We start from the raw sequence: 22713 nt of genomic DNA on the forward strand, positions 1-22713 counted from the left end.
TACAATTTATAACAATATAACTTTGACAAATATTTTAATTTTTTTTATTTAATAAGATACACTTAAGATATAATATACATAAGTAATAAGTATAACACAACATGAATACATATAAAAAGAACATTGAATAAAAACTTAAAATTTTAATTAATTATCTGATAAGGGTAGCAGACAATTTATGTATTGGTCTACGAAATACACCATTTGATGTATGAATGTCAACAACTAACTAAATTATCAGAACCCATGAAAGCATGAGTAACAATTCCAGATTTCCAAAATAATGGAGAAGTATTGTCATCACAAATTAAAACTAAATTGCCCTCACAAAGATTTCTATTAGGAAAACGCCATTTATTGCGTTGTTGCAGTTGATGCAAATAATCTTTAGACCATCTTTAACTTGAATAAATTTCTGCAATAATTGCCACCTACCTAAATGATTTTCTGGAATTTCAGAAAAGTCTGGGTCAGGAAATGAAGTAAGAGGAGAACCGATTAAGAAATGTCCAGGAGTAAGCGGTTCAGGATCTTTAGGGTCATTAGAAATAGCAAAAAGTGAGAATTAAGTCATGCTTCGATTTGAGTTAAAATTGTATAATTCCTCGAAGGTAAGAATGGTTTGTCCAACGACACGGCGAAGATGAAATTTAACACTCTTGATCCTGTTTTCCCACAAGCCACCAAAGTGGGGTGTGGAAGGGGGAATTATAAATTACCATTTGAAATTTTGAGAATTTGAGAAAGATTGAATAGCCGAATTGAAGTCCTTTTAAAAAAATTGAAACAATTCATAAGAGTGTTCCTAGCACAACGAAAGTTAGTAGCGTTATCTGAATACATTTGATTACAAATACCCCTCTGCGAGCAATAAATCGTCTTAAGACAGCAATGAAGGATTCAGTTGTTAAATCTGAAACAAGTTCTAAATGAATAGCCTTAGTAACTAAGCAAATAAAAAGCGCAATATAGGCCTTTGAAATAATTTTAGATTTCTGCCCGCCATGGCGAATCATAATAGGGACACCATAGTAAATGAACCCCACCTGTGTGGGGTATATCATTGGATGCAGAATTCCTTCCTGAGTCCAAAAACATGCAACGACGAGGATCTTTGCCTATTGAAGATTCAGCCTCGCAAGTGGCTGGACCGTCAAGAGGGACCAGAGGAAAGAAGGAGAATACAACAGAGGAATCAGAGGGGATGGATACCAGTATTGGTGGGACCATATCTAAACAGGATAAGAAGAACTGGAAGCCAGTTGAAGGTAGAGCGGCCAAAAGGGTTAGAGCCGGCTTGTCAGAGGAGGAGGAGGCCCCTCTATCCTTGAAAGTAGTAACACAAATTAGGGAACGCGTTGGGGCTCAGCTAAGACAGATAACGGGTAAGGCAAGCATCATGGCAATAAAAGCCCACGAACACGAGCTAACGGACATATACAAGGAGTTACAGCGACTCAACGAAGAGATACCAGACACAGCAAATCAAAGTACACAAACTGAGGGAAACTATAGAAATGAGATGTCAGACATATTAGGCATGGATCTAACAGACGAACAGCTCATAGATAGACTACCAGCTAGATGGTCCGCCTGGGTCATGAACCGGCTGACCCAGGTGAGTGCCGTGAAACAAGAAGATGACAGCTGTCATTGTGGATTTGGCCGGCTTGAGGCCTAGCAGTCAATACATAGGAGCGAGTCCGGGAGCTATAGTACTGTAAGACTTCACAATTCTTGAGGATAATAAGATACAACACGAGGCACAAACACCGTTCTATATGATCCTGGCAGCGGAGACAAGAACTTGGCATCTCACGTTGTTAAGGCACTTAGGAGGGTCGTCGGCAAGTCCGAGTCTTCGGTTTTTGTAATACCCTTCGGTTCGGCTGGTACACTGATAAGGAAAATAGTCATCTGATGAGGAAAGGAAAAACCCTTCCAAGAATGGTCCTGCCTAACTTGGGAGAACAGACGCGTGCCAGTTCTAGGTTGGCGTCGGCAAGAAGAGGCATGCCACCTGTAGCAGAAAGTAAGACAACAGTGGTTAAAGCTCCAGGTAGGTGGTCATATGCTGAGTCGAGTGTGGATACTCAGCCTGATCAGACGCGTGTTTCTAGCTCTGAGTTTTATGCGTTTTTGGATTGGTTTATCGGTTGCTTTAGCGGTTTTGGTGTACGGGACTTAATGTGGAATGGTTAATGGACAAGTTTGTTGATTTTTATGAGTTTTGGACAATGATTTACTTTTTTTGTTGAGGTTACTGTGAAATCACTACATAAGTGAATATTAGGGAACGTTTTTTAATTGTTATCGGTAGTACAGTTTCTTTTTAGTGAAGTGTTGTGATTTGTAATAGACGAGGACACGAGAGACAGCGTAAATAATTTATCTATTTATTTTATTTTATTTTTATTTTATTTTGAGTTGCCTAGGTTGCCTAGGTGACCGTGGTTTGTTTGTGTACATTTGGTTTGTTTACTTTTTGTTTTATTTCTATTTTCTTCTTCTCCTGTACAGTCGATTAGTTCGGCTCACTGCTCACTCACTGCAGAGTACAGGAGACAGCGACAGAAGCGCTACCAGCGGCGTGGAGTGGAGTTAGCTGGGTAGCGCTTAGTTAAAGTTGTTTATAGCGCCTTAGGGGTTAAGTGGACTTCACAGAACATCGCTACACTGCCCTAAGTGATGTCTTCGGACCGCGTAGACGACATGGGGGAAGAGCTGCGGACGCAGGACTCGGTTGGATCCGACGTGGTGGTGATGGAGGAGGAGGGAGCCTTTTATAAGTCTCGGAAGGCGCTCCGCTCACCACGGCCCCCACTGACATCTTCCACTGACCAGTCTGAGGAGGAGGCAGGAGAGGAGGGGAAACTCCGGGCGAGGAAACGTAGGAAGGAGGAGAGAGGAGGCATGAAGGGGGCTCAACACCCGGCTATGCAATCGCTCCTGGATGAAATAATGGTCTTACGGCTTCTGTGTGGGGGAGGACTCGGAAGCGGATGGCATTCTCAATGCCATCCGCTTCAGAGTCACTGAAGCGAGGTGACTGGGCGAGTGCTGGAGAAGGCGGAAAGGGTAGCAACGGTGCTGCAACGTCTGTGTGGCACTGAAGGTCATGAGGACAAACATACGCAGACCTCGCGGATGGACCTGGCTGTGATAGAAGCGGCGCTCCTGAAGGGGGAGGTGCAAGATCTGAAGGAAGTTGTTGACAGAAGGTGGCCTCAACAAGCCTTCGAGCAGGTTGAGGAAGAAAAGGGACTGCCAAGATTGGACGATGCTCGGGCCTGTGTCTATGTCCTCGACATCGACGGTGACAAACGGTCGGAGCTGGCGTGCCGGGTGTGTGAGGTGGCGCCAGGGGTAAGACGGAAGCTGAACGATGGAACGATGGTCCCGGGCTCTGTTGTAAGACATGTTGCTGCGACGGACGTCATCGGGGAGGAGGAAGAGCTTGACCCCTCTGGGAATTTATATGTCATCCCGCTTAAGGGGGAGGGCAGCGCCATGGACTGGCTCCTGGCGGGGCTGGACACGGTTGCGGCCCATGAACTGCACCCGGTGACGGTAGCGACGACTGGAGGCAGGCTTGGTGGCATCGTCAAGAAGACCCTGGAATTTTGGGCGAGGAAGCACAAACGGCGGATCACCTTTTTCCTCGCTGGGGGACCGGCTGTGGAAAGGAGGGAGAAGCAGTCGGAGGTTGTGGTTCTCCAGCAGCCGGGGAAGACGTACGCGGAGCTGCTTCGCCGAGTTAAGTCCTCCGTGGGAGAAGAGCTTGCCCCGAACATTCTTTCGGTGCGCAAAGGAAGAGGCGAGGAAGTTGAGGTGCGGGTGCGTGCGGGGACCGACTCGCTTAAGTCCCTAAAGGAAAAGGTGGCGCAGAGCGCGCCGGAGGTGAGCATCGGAGGCAGGGGACGGGCCGACAGAAATGAGGTGGTTCACATACGGGGCTTGGACGCTGAGGTGACAAAAGAGGAGGTCATGGTGGCGGTACAGCGAGCCCTGGGGGACAAGACGTCCGCCAGGGTCACGTCAATGAGGCAGGCGTATGGTTCTACGCAGAATGCCACGGTGGTGCTGCCATGGGTAGAGGCCAAGCAGCTAACACAGTCGGGGAGGCTCCTTGTTGGATGGCAGTCGTGTCGAGCGGAAATACGCAAGCCTGACATCAATTGCTACCGTTGTTGGGAGACGGGACACGTCGCGGCACGCTGCACAGGGCCGGATAGAAGGGCCTGCTGCTACAACTGTGGCGGGACTGGCCACAAGAGGGCGGAGTGTCGTGAACCGTCCAAGTGCGTGAGCTGCGGAACAGTGGGTCACAGACTGGGCAGCAGTGACTGTAAGCACGCTCGGAAATGAGGTGTTTGCAGATCAATGCAAATAGAGCCGTGGCTGCCCATGACCTTACATGGGCAGCTGCGCTGGTTGGGGGATACGACTTGTTGTTAATAGCAGAACCCAATCAGCGGCTTGTTGCCTCGGACCACTGGTATGTAGACCAGGATGGTGACGCGGCCATCAGAAATGTTACTGGGAAGTTCGCGGTCACGGGGGTCGAGAGAGGGAAAGGCTTTGTGGCCGTGAATATCAATCGGCATCTGGTGGTCAGCGCTTACATTTCACCCAACAGCGGAAATGAGAGACACGAGGAGTTCATGGGGGACCTGGAGCGGTGCATAAGGAGGGCTGGGTGCCCGGTTATACTGACCGGGGACCTCAACTCCGAGTGCATTGAACTGGGGGGCAACCGGTCCACACAGAGGGGATACACCCTGGCAGCAATGCTAGGGGCGGCGGGACTGGTCGTCATGAACACGCCGGGGGTACCCACGTACGATGCGAGAGGAGATGGGTCAGTCATCGACATCACGGCGGTCTCGGACAGGGCGGTTGGCAATATAGTGGGCTGGCAGGTGGAGGAAGATGACTTCGCCAGCGACCACAAGGCCATTAGTTTTGAAGTGCGAGGAGACCGGGTATACCAAGCTACCCAGGACCCAATTTGGAGGCCGACGGAACATCAGGCCTCGGAGGTGGTGGATGCGACGGCTGCGATGGTGGCCCAACGGCGTGTTTAACACCCTGAGGACTTCATGGCCATCCTGCTAGGAGAATGTCAACGGGCGCGCCCGCACCCAGGCCAGCGTGTGAGGAAGGTGTACTGGTGGACAAGGGACATCGCGAGGTTACGAGCTGGCACGAGGACAGCAAGACGGAGGATGCAGAGAGCGAGGCGTAGGGATGATGCGACTCTTGCAGAAGCAACGGAGGTGTTTCATTCCTTGCGAAGGGGCCTCTGCAAGGCGATAAGGGCAGCCAAGGAAGAGGCGTGGAGACGCCTTATTGAAGGCCTGGACCAGGACCCATGGGGAAAGGCCTACCAGATCATTACGAAAAAATTTGGTAGGCGCCTGACCCCGTTGACGAGGGATCAGTCTCTAGCTGCGATCTCGGAGCTCTTCAACACGGACGTGGAGGGTTGGGAAGCGGTTCAGGGAGACCAACTTCGACACTTCACAATCGGCGAGCTGCTCTGGGCGACGGGGAAGATAAATCAGAAGAAAAGCCCGGGCCCAGACGGCATTCCCGGGACCATCGTGAAGATGATGGTGGACAGACACCCGTGGACGGTACTTGACATTTTCAACTGGGCCTTGTCCGCGGGAAGTTTCCCTGTCTGCTGGAGGGAGGCCAGGTTGGTCCTTCTCCCAAAACCTGGCACCGAGGAGGACCGGAAGTACAGGCCGATCTGCCTCATCAACACGATGGGTAAGCTATATGAGAGACTGATCGCTGAACGGCTGCGGGTGGAGATTGAAGGGGGCGGTGGTCTTTCCCCCAATCAGTATGGATTCACCAGAGGAAGGTCTACTGTGGATGCCATCCGCAGGGTGACGGACTGGGCCAGGGTCCAGGCGGAAGGTACATGGCGCCGGAGGAGGATTCCATTGATCGTCCTCCTGGACATTAAGAACGCATTCAACAGCGTCCCATGGAGGGTGATCATGGAGACTCTGCGTGAACGTGGGATCAGCGACTACTTGCTCGCCGTGGTGAACGATTATTTGCATGAGAGGCCACTGCGGGTGTGCACGGAGAGTGGAGAAGACCGCTTCACCATGTATGGCGGCGTCCCGCAGGGGTCGGTGCTCGGCCCTCTTCTTTGGAACATCGCATATGACGGTCTCTTGAGGGAAGATCTCCCGGAGGGTTGCCAGACTGTTGCCTATGCAGATGACCTGGCACTCATGGTATCGGGACGGACGGAAGGAGAGGTAGAGGACAGGGCGACAAGGGCGGTAGCTATCGTCAGCAGGTGGCTCGGTGGAAGAGGGCTTCGGTTGGCACCGCAAAAGACGGCGGCCGTCCCGATTATCGGCAGGCGAAGGCTGAAGGACATGTCGTTTATGGTGGACGATGTCCGGGTCCGCACGTCTGGGTGCGCTAAATACCTAGGCGTGTGGATTGACAAGAATGGACTCCACAACACCCACCTCAAAAAGGTAGTGACGAGGGCTGAGCAGGTCCATGACGGACTCGTCAAGTTGATGGTAGGAAGGAATGGTCCGCGAGCGAGTAAGCGTCGGCTGATCCTGTCAGTAGTCACCTCCGTCTTGCTGTATGCAGTTCCGGCATGGAAGGATGCCTTAACTCGGCAACGGAACGTCAGGATGCTTGCCTCCCTACACCGACGTGCTGCGCTAAGGATCACGTCGGCCTACCGCACAGTATCAGGGCGGGCGGTGGAAGTAATAGCAGGAACTCCTCCCATAGAGCTACGGGCCGGGCAACTCGTACGGACATACGAGGGTATGCCGAAGGCTGACGCTAAACGAGACCTCATAGCGCGCTGGCAGGAGGTTTGGACGGCGGCCTCGACAGGGGCATGGACGAGGAGGCTGATCCCGGACTTGGCCCCGTGGGTCAGGCGGAGGCATGGCGAGGTTGATTACTTTTTGACACAGTTCCTGTCTGGACACGGGGAGTTCGGGACGTACCTGCACAGGTTCCATCGCGGGCGTACGTCAAGATGCATGTACTGCGGGAGAGAGGACACACCTGAGCACACCTTCTATGCTTGTGACAGGTGGACTGAGGTGCGTCACAGGTGCGGGACGGAAGGCCTAACGCCCAAAACAACGGTGGCCCATATGCTCCGTGGGGAGAGAGAGTGGGAGGAGGTGAGGAGGATGGTGGCTAGCATTCTGAAACCCAAGGAGGAGGCTGGCAGAAACTGGGAGGAACCATAGGAACCCAGCGACAACTTATCTGCTGTGTCTCACGTATAGTTTATTATTGTTGTTTTTTTTTTGTGTCTTGTGTTATTATGCTCCGTGGGGAGAGAGAGTGGGAGGAGGTGAGGAGGATGGTGGCTAGCATTCTGAAACCCAAGGAGGAGGCTGGCAGAAACTGGGAGGAACCATAGGAACCCAGCGACAACTTATCTGCTGTGTCTCACGTATAGTTTATTATTGTTGTTTTTTTTTTGTGTCTTGTGTTATCATTGTGTTATTATTTTCGAGACCGTGATGATTCCATCACGTCGCTCTGTTATTAAAGTGTGTCGTCATTGTGTCATAAGCCCTCGGCAACGGCACTGCATTCTGAAATCCAAGGTGGAGGCTGGCAGAAACTGGGAGGAACCATAGGAACCCAGCGACAACTTATCTGCTGTGTCTCACGTATAGTTTAAAGTGTGTCGTCATTGTGTCATAAGCCCTCGGCAACGGCACTGTCAGTTACCGTTGCAGGGGGTCTTGGGTTGTACATGGATGTGGAAGAGAAAAAAAAAAAAAAAAGAAGGGGACAACTAGTACGAATCGTGGTTGCCGTGTAGGGCAGGAGGCAGCTTGGATGCAGAGGCCACTCTGGCTCCTGCATATGCAAGAATGCAGGTTAGTCGGGGTTGGTCCGATGATGCATTCGGGACCCTGAAGGTATGAGTAACGGGGGGACACGGCGGTTTGCCGGCTCTGTGCAACACATAGTCGGCAACCTAGCTTAGGGACGGGAAGGGCAGCCTTTCAGCTGAGGGACGTAGCGGTCGCCCAGAAGAGGGGGGCAACTGCGTCTTGATGAGGCTGGAAGGACCCCGATGGGTTGCCGTAACTGGCAAGACAGGGGGGCAGTCTACTGCCACGACACCCTGACATTCCTGCGCAAAGCCTAACGGCAGAGGCCAGGGATGTTGGGGGTGTTTAAAAAAGGACATAAAAAAAAAAAAAAAAGGTGGTCATATGCTGACCTACTATCCTGACTACAGTCAGGAGACTGATAGCAGCAGCCACGACCTCACGGCCCCTGCATGGGGAAACTCAATGAACACGCAAAAGCACAAATCTAAGTTGAGAAGCATACACAAGCTAGCACTATTACGGGTAGCAGCGGGTTATTGCACAGTATCATATGATGCATTATGCGTATTGACTGAGGTGCCACCTATTGAATTGCAGGTGAAGGGATGTTGAGATCTGTAGGAATGTCAAGAAATGAAGTGGAAGCTACTATAGTGACTGGCTCGCAGGTTGGGGAATGGACCAGACTGTTAATTCCAAATATAGAAGACTGGATAGGTAAGAAACGAGGTAACATTTTAAAATTTTTATTTAACGCAAATGATGACCGGACATGGCTCATTTGGACAATACCTGAACAGAATCAGGAAAAGGTCAACACCACAGTGTGCGTATTGTCAAGAAATAGACAACGCAGAACATATGGTCTTCAGCTGTCTTAGATGGGAACGTAATAGGAACGAAATAACAGCAAATAATATAACACCAGAGAATTTGATTAGCTGGATACATTTGATGGGCTGTAACTACAGAGTAGGGAAGGGAGGAAAGTTCCTCCTCGGAGGGTATGCCGGTTCCGGTGATGGGGAGGGAACTCCTAGGGAGACAATGGGGAAAGAGAAAAAAAAGTGGTGGTTATACCACCACTTGGTTGTGTCGATCAACCACTTATATTTAAGAACCAAGTGGTGGTTCAACACAAAATAGTGAATTTGGTGCAGTGTGGTGTACCAAATAAAACAGTAATATTTATCTGTGACCTAAGTGGTTTTACAGTTTTTTTTGGTGGGTTTTTTGGATAATTTATTGGAACTGGACATTGAACATTTTCGAGGTATGGATAACTGACTAAGTACAAAATTTCATGAGTTTTGGTGATGAAAAAGTTAAAAGTTAACTTAAAAAGTGTTAGACATACTTTCATACAGGCAAATCCTTTTCCTTCATATTTTCAATATTATTTGCAATATGCCAAAACTTCCTCAAGATCTATCAGATCCATAAATTTTTCCTACCCTTTGACCCCCCCCCCCCAATTTTTCTTTGACCACATTTTTGGATAGATACATTTTACCCACTCCATCACCATAATTAAGGTACGTTGTGAACCAGAGTCGAAACGGCACGGACAGTATGTAGTTTTCCGAAGGAGTCTTCTAAGGAGACGATGGCAGTACCAGGGAGCACAGTGGAAGACTGTTCACAAGAGGAATGACTGGAAAAACACGTTGTGGTGGGATCAGACTGCGGTGAAATTGGAGGCGACAGGTGGATTATTTGAGAGAAAATTAGTCGTGGGAGTAGGTGTGGTGACAGAGGGTGAGGGGCAAGCGTTATGAGCAGGATGACAACAGGATAGAGCAGGAGTATGTGAGCGTGGAGATGAATGATGGGGAGATTGAAAATTATTGGAAAGCTGAGAGGGACTATTATTCTCAATGATATTTTGCCGGGAAAAAGTAGGGGATGGAGTGGTACGATGACCTGACGATGTAAAACGTTTCAAAGTTCTGCTGTTTGAAGTTCCGAAGAGAGCGATGTTGCTCTTTTGATACAATAAGGTATGATGCAAAGAATTATTACAGATTCAGCAGTGAAATTTTTATGTACAAGTTTTCTGCGAATGAAAGCCCAAACAGCGGAAGCAACAATCATTTTTTCGCAACCAGGCGATTTTTTGTTCATGTGACAAAGTTTGAAATTGTTTACAGCCATAAATGCAATGAGAATCCGCACATACTGGACACCTGTCGGAAGGAGTTTGATTTTGAACGAAGAAGGACTTTATCAGTTTGGAGAAGTTTGATTTTTGAGGGCTAGAATTATCAAGGCTTTCAATTATCAATGCTTGATGCATTAGCATCAAGGCTTTCGGAAATTTTTTCTTCAACCGTGAGGAATTCAATCAGTTGTGGGTACACTTGATGCGATTCGGGTTTCGAAACCCGTTTGAACATTGGCGGGGTTTTCTAAACCAAGCTGCAGAAGAAAATTTTCTAAATTTATGTTGAGGCTTTTTAACGCATTGATTGAAGAAGAAATGTACGTTGCCTTAAAATTAGCGAAGTAATTTTTACGATCATCAGACTGAAAACATTTTATACGACTGTAAAAGCTATTCAAAAGAGAACGTTTATTATTGTCATAACTAGAAATCAAAATGTCAAGCAACTTGAGTTGCTTATGACATTTCAGTCTCTAATAACGATTGAAAAACTGGTTTAATATTCGGTTTGAAATCTGGAGCTTCTGATTTGACGAGTTTAATAGAACAATATAATGCGTTCGCGGATTGAATCTATATCACAAATTTCTAACTGCTCTTTTATTTCAAAGTTATTTGTAAGAATTTGATCGAGGATATCATAAAACTGTTGATCGAGAGCTTTTATAGCGTCAAATTGTTCACTAGACACCAAAGTCCTGAGAGAACTGACCATATCCTTTAATTGGTCAATGTGGAGCTGCGCCTTAGCCAACAGCACCGCGTTAGCTGAAATAATGGTAGCCTGAGCACAAGTCATTTTTTGAATTAAATTTTACAATAAATATTTAAATAGTATAAGATTAGATACAATATGAAGTACCACTCTTAAAATAACTTAGATTATACAACAACAATATAAAATCTAAGAGTTTTTCATCAGAAAATTAATGCAGAAGATATTTGTTATATTCAACTATCATCAACAATAAGTAAATATATAATTACTGTATAACTAGAAGTTGTCATTTACAACTTTCATAACATCACTACTTTCAGTAACAACATGCTTAAGAACAATACAATATAAAGACATTCTAAATTTGAAAATTATTTATATAATAGAATAAGTTTAGATCAAAATAATATTTGAAGAGATTTTATGACAAATATTACTTTAAGAAATATAGCCTGAACTTTAGATCCAGAATTAAACATCCGGCCTGGAGGACTCATAAACCACGAGATATGTTAACAAAAATAAAAGAACACAGCTCGTATTTGCCAAAAGAAATTGGACTTTAATTAGAAAGAAAACAACTAAACTTATGTTAATCATAACCTTAAAAAATTAAATGAAATTATAACTTCTTATAATGAAATTATAAATTCTATACAGAAGTTATACAAGAAATATCAGCATATCAGTTATAATGCATGACAAAAAAATAAAAATACATTTCAAACAACAGATTTTAAAATAAACAATTTAACAAAGCCTGAAAACAGGAGAACATAAAACACCTTATTTTCTATTAAATACTTATAAACATAACAGACATTCTGTAAAAATGAACATTTTTACAGAACAAAATTTTACAATGAACAAATGTCATTAACTTATATAAACTACAATAAATCTTATTGGCACTGGCCTTTTCAGAATTAAGAACATCAACATACTTAGCATTAAATAATTAAAACATTTAATTCTAGTTAGTTATAGAAAAAAGGCCACAACAATATTACAGTACAAAAGAGAAAATTATAATGTAATCAAATTGAAATGAGTAGTCATATAGAGTTTTCTCTTGAAAATATAAATTACAAAATTCAAAAACATAACTTCACATCAGGAGTTATTTTCTTTAGATTAATTTAAAAAGAGTAATATGAATTCAGTTAATTACAATAAAAACAAATTGTAATAAGTAAGCACATTTCATAAAAACTGACTGTTGGTGAAGTATTAATAGCTTATGTTAATGTTCCATTATTTTAATACATTACGCAGCAGGCTACAACATACTATAACTGTTTCATTATGTTTAACAGATGCCATGCAAAGGAAAATTTTGTGACAAAATCCTGGTTCAAATCTAGGAAATTGTATACTGGTGCTGAAGATACATTTAAACATCAGGATTCAGCTAATTATCTGCTTGAGATTAGAAGAGGCTAACTGCTCAATTACAATTGGGCTTGTATTCAGTGCAATCAATATAATATCAATAAAAAAATAATTTATATACCAACCTCCAAAAGGTTTTTGTTGAGCAGTATTTGCACCAAAAGGATTATTAGTTGTATTGCTGGTGTTGAATCCAAATGATAGTTGATTAGCAGTGTTTGTGGTACTCCCAAATTCAGAAGTTGTACCAGTTTTTGCCAACAAACTACCAGGTGAGCCAAATCCTCCTGATGTGTTACCTGTATAACATGAAAAAATAATCACTTCAAAAAAATTATTCTTATAAAACTAACATAATTTACAGAAAAAAACTTTGTAAACACAATTTTATAAACTAATTTACTGGTTAATGTTAACCGCCAGTAAATAAGCCAACATTTCCCCTCAATGCAGTGAGAAAAAGAATAGTAAATTAGGGGCAATAAATTAAGGACCTGACAGTAGATTAAAATAATGCCTGAGTGTGGTAAGTTCATAGCATATGAGCCTAAAATGAAGATTAGAGTAAGTAGGTAGGAAAAGGCTAGGGCATTAACCACAGGTGATGTGCCATCTTGAATGTACCAGCAAGATCATGAAAAATGAGCTACTGGATACAAAGAAAAGAAGAAAATGTATAAGAGAAAAAGAATGAGGATTTTGGGTTTAAGCGAGACTAAATAGAAGGGAAAAGATAGAAAGAATCTTAGGGAAGGATATGTTCTGTATTGGAGTAATGGGCAAAATGCAAAAAATGGAATGACTAATGTGGGTAAAGTAATAAAGGAGAACATAAAGAACAGAAATAGATGATAAAATCATAAGATTTAGGCTAAGCTTTGGAGGCAAGACTCAGGATATCAAACAAGTGTATGCACCACAGGTGCAGAGAATCTAAGAAAGTTCTAAGCCGAAAGAACAAATATTAGAAAGGATTCAGAGAAGAGCTGGAAAGGGAGTCAAAAGGGAATAAGAAAATGCTGTTGTCAAGTTTATTAGTAAGTTTATCAACAACAATCTAGGACATGCGAAAGAAAGAAAGAAATAAAGAAAGATTTTAGTGAACTAAACCCAAATTGATGGGAAGAAAAGGACAGGACAGTGGTGAAAGGAGTGAAGACAGAAGAAGGATGTTACGTAATGATGGAAATATTGTTTCATAAGTATATGGAAAATGAAGGTGATTTTCCAGATGACTGGATTAATAATCCCCAAATTTAAAAAAGGGAACTAGATGTGTAGTAATTACAGAGGTATTACACTACTTCCACACATGACAAAGCTGTTTGAAAGGATATTCAAAAACCATATAAGAAGACTGTGGGGGGGTTGGAAGAGGAAGAAATTGATTCAGATATGGTAACTGCACTAGAGACAAGTAAGTAAGAAGGGTGATTATAATAAAAATGATGGATCCCTAGACATAGTAAAGGCATATGATATTGTGGATAGAGTAGTTGTGTAGCAGGTAGAAGAAAGAAATGTGCATAAAGCAGAAATGGGTTAAAGTTACGTAGGACAGGAGCAAAAGCTGCATTTGGACAAGACTGACAAAGTCAGATTGGTTTGAGGTATAGAATGAATTGAGTCAAGGAAGTGTGATATCTCCACTATTGTTTATAATAACTATGGATGGAATCTTCAAGAAATTTAAAAAGGAAATAGCAGAAGGAACAAAATATTTTATTTGCAAGAGACCTGGTTATATGGGGGGAGTCTGAAAAGAATTTAGTGCGCAATAAATGTATGTATAAATTCAAAAATGTGGTATGCAGTTTAGTGTTGAGAAGAGTAAGGTAAATGTAAAAGACAGAAAAAAGGGAAATTCAGTGGTCATAACTATTAATGATAGAAAAATAGGCTAAATGAGTTTACATATATTTGGGAACAGTTTTTTCTAAGGATGGAAGAATGACTAAAGAAATAATACAGAAGACAAGTGATTTTTATCAGTGTAAGAAGTCTGGTATGGAACAAGGAGGAACCTTTGCAAGGCATACTTTGTATCAATTCTTACCTACATGGCAAAAACCTGGACTGGTAACAAAGATGAGAGTAGAGTACAGGCAACAGAAATGAAATTTAAAAAGCATTCTACTAAGGAAGATAAGAAAGGATAGGGTAAGGAGCAGCATGAATAAAGAGGAACTGAAAGCCTTCACGAGTTAATTAGAAGATCAAAGCTCAGGTGGTTTGGACATATTGAAAGGTTGGATGAGGAGAGATTACAAAACAGGATGCATGCAGAGAAAATAGGCAGAAGACCAAGGGGTAGAGACCAAGAATGATAAATACGGTGAAAGGGTATGGTGAAAGTAATGGATGAGAGATGGTTCATCAAGGCAGGTCATCAAGGAAACTGAAAATGATAATTTAAAATAATTTAATTAATATAATTAATTATAGTTACATAATTAATTATAGTTTAATTTTTCAAAAATTTTCATGTTTAACTGAAGATGTGGGGGGATCTTGTGAAATCAGTTCTTGGAATTAATATGTTACTTATCTATTTACTGTGTTTTGGTAGTTAATGAAATTTTAATAGCGAATTTATTTAATGAATTATTTGAATTTTCAAAAAGAAAATATTCAGAATGTATCATGAAGTTCTTGTGGGAATTTTTTTTTTAAACATATGTGCCTAAAATGTTTTGTTTGCTAGTTATGGCTAGTTTAGATTTCGCTTGAATTTTAACTACTCCTGTAAAATAAATTATAAATAAAGGGGCAGAATTAGTGAACAATGGTTTTTTTGACATGAAAAAAACCATAATAAAACCTTTAAACAAGTTGAATATAACAAAAGAAAAATTAGAAAATTCAAATTTTATTTAGAAACAGTATACTAGACCTATACTAGCATTACCAGTATACTAGCATTATACATACTAGTTTTTAATAAATGTTCAAAAGTGAGCATGCCATTTTAAACATTTCTTGGCACGCTTCTCTTTCTAGTTCTTCAGGGCTGTCCTTAAAGTTGCTCATGAGCATGTATTTTTGTTTTGTATACAATATTTTTCATCCATCTCCAGCTGAAAAAATCTAATCAGGCAATGTTGTGACCAGGAATGTGGAAATTTTTCAATCCATATTTTAGGAAAATGATTTAGGTGACTGAAAATGGCACAAGACACGTGGGGAGACCTGCCATTGTGCTGGAAGTATTCTTATTCTGAGCATTATAACATCTTCATGCTGCTGCAGCAATTCATGAAGAAAGTGCAAGTAGACCTCGGCATTTAACAGCCATGTAATATGAACAGTCCAAACAGCTGATTATGAAAAAGGCCACATCATCCAGCGATGCTAAATTGGTGTTGAAAATTGCCTTCCACCATTTCATGAGGATTTATTTCTGCCAATGTATGCTATTAAATTGATGCAATCTCAAGTGAAATTTTCCCTGTTTGTAAACAAAAACTTGTTTTATGTGTTCTCCAAACCAACGAGTGGTTAGAAAGATGTGTACTGACACCCAGACTGCGCTGAAATGTATTGATAACAATTTCATCAATAACCAAATCGTGTAGACAGATATATGGTAGGCGGTATAAATACTAGGTAGTGAACCTGTTTCCTGAAGATAATGAAAAATCATGCTAATTGTTTTCAGATCTGGAATCCTGAGATTCAGATTCTACTGCAGCAGCTGTAGCATTACTATTACACATACCAAAATTGAATACCACGTCAGCATAATCTTCTTTATATATAAATACAGCATTACTTCAATAATTAATGGTAATTCGGCATTACTTCAATGTGATTGGCAAACTGATCTCATTTAAACTAAAATTCACAGAAAACTCACAACAGCACCAGTTCACAATTCCCGATAAACTTAATGTACCTTACAGAATGATTTAACACAGTATTGCGCATTGTTTATCAGCTGTAGTTATTTTATTGCCAACTTTGAAATAATAATTTTTCAAATAATTTACTGTTTTTTTGTCATTAATACCTAAGTAATTATTATTTTTTTTATGTACAATTTCAGTTTTAACACCAAATTTTTTTATGAATTTTTCACATCAAAAAAGAATTTAATTTTTGTGTACATTAAAAAAATACCAGTTTTTAAATCAAATTAAAATTTTTCTAACTTTCCTTTTGTTTTATTCAACTTCTTACACACCATTTTGCTCAGAATTAAATTTTAATGTGTTTAATACCCGTTTAACAAATTATTGCATATCAAACATCAAAACAGGGTTTTACAGGAATTTATTTTCACCCCAAATTTCTCAAAATATTCTGCATATATAGTTGTGCATATATCTTAGTCAAAACCTTATAAATCACCAAATCTGCCCCTTAAAGTCTGAAAAATTTCAGTACAATCCCATTTCACCACGAAAAATGAAATCAGAACGAAATATCTTTTACTAGCCATAACTAGCAAATGACCGATTTTGGGACATGTTTAATAAACATTTTTCACTATTTTCACATATAGAATAGGTTATATAAAAGTCCCTGGAGAAGTTTGTGATACACCCTATATATATATATATATATATATATATATATATATATATATATATTCTAAACATTAATTTTTTTAAGAAATTATTTTTTGCAGGATCCTGCATCTTCAGTCATGATTGAAATAATTCCGTTATTGTGCAATAAACATATAATGCTAAAATGATTACTGTGTATTAATTTACACCAGTGCTGCTTCAGATTTTAAAAAGACAAGATATTATCTTAGATCTAAGTATTCTGTGTTAGGTGGTTTATTTAATAGAATTTAAAGTAACCACCAAAACACAGTAATTAGACAAATCAAATTTACAATATTAATTTCCAACAACTAGTTTTTGTGGTATCCCACATCTTATGTTTGTGTTCAATTCTATATCTATTACATTAAAACATATTCTTCTAATTGTTCTGTCATTTTATTTTTTATTATGTTTTACGTTATGAAATTTTAAGTAATATTACGTGTGTGTTTATGTACATTTTACTGTCCAGTACTGTAAATTTATATACATATATAAATATACATATAATTAAATATCACTATTGTTAAAAGTTGTCATTTTCTGTGAAGCATCATATATTGTAATGCAGTAATTTCCCTACTCATTGCTCCAAACAACTGAAAGTTTGGATCAATACTTTTATTTTTAGCAAGCTACAAATGACATCTATGGTCCATAATTTGAATTTTATTATTTATTAACATAACACATTTGTATGTTTATGACAATCTTTTTGTTAAAATATTTTAAAAGTCAATATGTAAAAAAAATCCCTTTGTGTTAAGATAGCAATAAATTTTTACCAATTTCCAAACAAATAGATGACTTGTTTGTTTGAAGAAGCTGATTTTAGTGACCTAACTACAAAAAAAAACCAAGAAACTAATAACTAATTATCCCCAGTTTGTGTTAAAAGATGCATTTTTTTTCAGCACAAAGGTATGAAATTAGTAGGTTCAGTATTGCTATCAATCAAAATGAAATTTTATCAGTGGTAAATTGTGTAATTCTTATTACTTATGACTACATATATTAAAGATAAACATTTTTTTTATTAGCATCTTAATAAATTTCACAAGAATCAGTACATTGATGCTGGAAGTGTATTAGCAGTTACGGGGCTAAGAGATAATATGTAACTAGTGCTTCTATTTATTGCAAACAAAGATGAGGTATGTGGTAATAGCTCACAACGTATATCAGAAACAAAGATAATTATACATTTTACCAATAAGAGAAGTTAATATAGTAAAAAAAAAGATCATTTCTACCTTCAAAAATGCTTCCTGACGTACCAGTTGATATCTGATTTGTAGTAGTTGGAGATCCAAACAAAGAAGGCTGTGGTGTAAATCCAAATACAAATAACCCACCAGTTGCTTGCAATCCCTATATTTAACAGAACAAAAATAATCAGACAGTAGAACTTTTCACAAAAATAAAAAGAATAAATATATAAAACAAAACTTTTATAAACCAAAACTTGATAAACCAAAACAAAACTTGATAAACTATCAGAGGGAGACAGTCTTATAAAACAGCATCAATAAATTAATACACAACTTTCATTATAAACGGTCACTAACAAACATTACACCATGAACATAGTTTATTTTTATTTAATACTCAGTTTAATTCAATTATGGCTGAGAATATGGGATCTGCAAATTACTTTTATGATAAAATTACGGTAAGATTATGCCCTTACCTCAATATTCTGTAATAGGTAGTTTATATTACGCATTCAAATCCTTAACTTTCAAACCAAAAAATGTTGACATCCATATTACTTTTAACAAAATGATTGCAATTTGTAAATCACATACTCTATTAAAAAATTTCAAGCTGAACATATTACCTGTATTGTTTTTATCAGTAGAAATGTTATTGTAAGTATAAAGCATAATGGACACTGAATCACAACAGAAAGGAATATAAAATAAAAGGGCAAAGCAAATATATTTGATGTAAATTATTAAAGACACTAGATTGAAACACTCTTTCTCTAATTCTCTAAGTGTAATATTTATTATGCAAACATTTTTTATAATAACCAGATAAGGAGATTTGATGGGTTGAGCACTATCTAACATTCAGAGTACTAAATTCATCACAATGTAGAAAAAGAATGAAAACCCATTTTACTCAACTTTTCCTATAGTAAATATGAGATAAATATAGGTGGGTCTATTTTTAAAGCTGTATTCCTTTCATGACCTTCAATGTATTCACCTTAGGAAATGTAGGTGCTGTACATTGCTTAAAAGTGGTTCACAGTTGTTATATATTAAAAATTACTTATTTAATTCCTTACACATAAAATACTGTTTATTAATATAAACAATTATTTTATACTGACAAAGAATTCTTTGTTAATTCTTTCTTGAATAATGCATGTATCAATTATTTTATTTAAATGTTTTTTTTTTGAAGTACTTCAAATAAAATACTTTTCCCTTTTCTGTAGTAAAATTACAAAGGGAAAATCATTTTTTTCTTGTATCAAGATTTAACCTATTAACAACTCATCCTAATTCGATCTAATTGTATCACTGTTTTATATATGACAAATTTAACAAAAAATGTATGAATAATTTCACCTCAAAAGTTCTGATAAAATCTTGCCAGTCCTCTTTCAATTTCAAGTCAATTTCTTCTAGTTCTCTATCCCACTCATTTTAAAGCGTTCTTGGATAATTTCCTTATAACTTTGTTTATTACTTTTCTCAGTCTTTATTTACACTTAATACATATGTTCTGAGATTTTTACCAATTTGGACTTATTTTTGGACCACTTATTTTTTTTATTATCATGTAATCCCATAACCCATTCTTATGGGTATCTTTCTAAAAAATTTCAAATGATAGCCATTGGTAACAATTCAATTTTTCTTTGAAACAAATCTACATTATATGCAATAACAAAGAACATGCAGCCACAGGAACTTCCTGGGTTAAGTAAAAATTTATCAGATCATGTTTAGATCTGATTAAGAGCAGTAAACAAATAATAATTAACTGCGTTAGTTTGCTTTTGAAATTTGAACTTTGGAAATACTAAATGCCAACTGAAGAATACTACTTTTACACTACACAAATAGTCCCGCAGTTTCATAAAACACTGAATAAAAACTTGAAAAAGGCTTTGTTTTTACTAGATTGCAATCAGATGTACAAATATAAAGTATTAACAGGGAAAAATAACATTACAATTATTCAAGATGATCTCATAAGTCAAAATAAATGTCATTTCTTTTGCATCTTATGTATAATAATACTTATCTATATTTATAGTTTCTATACTTTATAGTAATCTTTATTTTAAAATTTAAAAGTGTGTAGTATAATTCTGTTCATTAGATAATGAAGTTTGGAAATACTGTACTAATAAAATTTAATCAGTTTCTTCAAACAAACAGTAAGTCATCTATTTGCAAACTGGTAAAAATGTATTGCTGTCTTACACCAATGGATTTTTTTTACATACAGTTTTAAAATATTTTAATAAAAAAAGATGTAGTGTCATAAACATACGAATGTGTTATGTTAATAAATAATTAAATTCAAATTATGGACAATAGATGTATGTAGTTTGTAGCTTGATAAAAATTAAGTGTTGAAACTTTCACTTGTTTGGAGCAACAAGTGGAGAAATGACTACGTTGCAAATAGCAGAATACGATGTTTCACAGAAAATGACTTGTTACAGTAGTGATATTTTATTAATAAATATAAATATTAGATTCCAGTACTGGACACCAAAATTTATTTACACGCTCATAAAATTACTTAAATCAAATAAAATGAAGGATCAATTAAAAGAATATGTTTTATGTAATAGAAACAGAATTGAACACCAGTGTAAGATGCAGGACACTGCAAAAACTAGTTATTGGAAATTAATATGGTGAATTTAGCTAATCTAATTACTGTGTTTTGGTGGTTTTTATTTCATATAATATTAAATTTTAACACAGGTCAATATGTTGATGAATTGGTTTAATATTCAAAAAGTTATATACATATATTATTACTTTACTGAAATTCATCCTTGTATGATTCATATTATACCTCTGTATTGTTAAATTATATTTAGATTCTATTAAATAAACCACCTAGTACAGAATATTGAGATAAGACATCTTAAAAACTGCAATAGGTAGCAGCACTGGTGTAAATTATGTAATAATGAAATGATTTTAAGAGTGAGGATGAAATAAAACATTTATTTTAATGCAATTATAGAATTAACACTTTCAGTACCGGTTTGAATATTTTGAAATCCTAAAAAAATCCTAACTGACTGTCATAATTTATTTACTTGTAGTGTTTACGTAAAAAAAAAATATTTGCTTGGTTAAAACAAAACGAAATGAATACGATGCATCTGTGGGCTGGTGACTGACAACGTATGTAAGGTGCCGGTGGTCAAACATGTATCAATCGTTCAATAGTTCTTGGTTGACGATACAACTTATTCTTTATTATTACTGTATTTCTGCTTATTATTATTATTATTATGAGTAGTCAAAGCTTGTTTACGTTTTTATTTGTTATTATGACCTACTTACACATAAAACAATCACTTTTATTTTTAGTATAATTACTACTATGCAGGAAAAACTACAGAATACAATTACGCAAAACAAAACAAAAATACATAAAAATTATAGATACATACAATTACAAACAGATTACATATAAAAATAAAAAGTAAAATTTAACCATGGTAATGAAAGTAAACTGGATATTTTTCACATTTGACAATACTGATGCCCATAAAATATTAGAAGGTAAATCTGTACGCGTTCATTGGCAACAGGAGTGTCATTGTTAAACTAAGTTTTCAAAACCGTCAATGGAATTTTGTTCTGTAGTAATAAGTGTTATGTTTTCTTTGTCATCTTTTCTAGTTTTACAACCGTAGTCACTATCATTCCTCTCCTCATGAGTTACTATCACATCAAAATTTTCACTACTATAGTTGTATATAGTTAGAAAACTTAGTTTTCTAAAAAATTTTTAATTCAAACTCTGACATTTATAACAGTTATAATTTAAGGTTGCAAAAAATTATAGAATTTTTTGTTCAATACATATTAATTGTTATCGGAATGAGATACATTTTTTCAGATAAAAGAAAAATGTATTAAGTGTAGTCTTAAATGTTTTCGTTCATCATTCAAATTTTTCCTTATTTCTTAGTATGAGTAAATACCCCATGAAAATAATTTATCCAAGTTGTTTACAGAATATTTAATTCTTTCTTTTGATCCTTCTTTCAGAGGTTGTCCAAAATATAAGGATATTTCTTCCTTCTAATTTTCTAAAATCCCATTTCTTTTAAATCAGATTTTAAATTTATTTAGTACGACTTAATTTCTAACCTCCTATTAAAAAAGAAATAGAGCTATATATCCTAATATGACTATGCCAATTACATCCCTATAACAGATTTCTGACTACAAAACATTCATTCATTCTAGATTCAAAAAACTATTAGATTAATGTTTTAATTACATTAAGCCAATTATGTAAACGTCTACATATAACAGAGATGGAATATAACTGCCAAATCAAGCAGAATGCTGTTAAATTTGATTCAGTTAAATATTGGGCCTATAAAAGCTCATCAAGGCCATATATGATTCCTTTTTACAACTGATTCTGTTTTCAGGTAGTTAACCATTGCGCAATGTAGTCAGTAACCTGCAGAAAAACCATATTTTGGTCAAACTACTTACAAAATATTTACTTCTCTATAATATGTAAATATTCTGTTACTAACAACAAGCGTAGCAATTCTGGGCTTGTTAGTATTAGAATAGTACCAAACTATTCTAAAAATATCTAAAAATATTCTGCTGAGCAATATTTTTAGATACAAGGTAATTTTTCAATAAAGATATTTTTACAATTAAGATATAGAAACATCTGAATTAGGATAGTTTCATTACACCTTAGGTAGTTCAAATAATTTTTATCAAATCAAGGACTAATAAATTATAAAACTAATGTTTAATAAAAATAAAAGTA

At 37.9% G+C, this 22713-nt stretch overlaps 1 protein-coding gene across 7 annotated transcripts in view; it reads right to left on the reverse strand.

The window, feature by feature from the left end:
* LOC142327948 (uncharacterized) overlaps window positions 1–22713 on the reverse strand; it is a 79160-nt gene that overhangs the window by 45863 nt on the left and 10584 nt on the right. For 4 of the 7 annotated variants that reach the window (XM_075371359.1, XM_075371361.1, XM_075371360.1 and 1 more), the window contains exons 3-4: window positions 17949–18066; window positions 12265–12438 (exon numbers count right to left, since the gene is read on the reverse strand). In XM_075371359.1, the coding sequence (XP_075227474.1) occupies window positions 12265–12438; window positions 17949–18066 (292 nt within the window). The remainder of the gene's footprint in view (window positions 1–12264; window positions 12439–17948; window positions 18067–22713) is intronic. The other 3 variants (XM_075371364.1, XM_075371362.1, XM_075371363.1) reach the window with 1 other exon arrangement.

This window comes from Lycorma delicatula, chromosome 7 (genome assembly GCF_047948215.1).
Source record: "Lycorma delicatula isolate Av1 chromosome 7, ASM4794821v1, whole genome shotgun sequence".
Taxonomy (NCBI): Eukaryota; Metazoa; Arthropoda; class Insecta; order Hemiptera; family Fulgoridae; genus Lycorma; species Lycorma delicatula.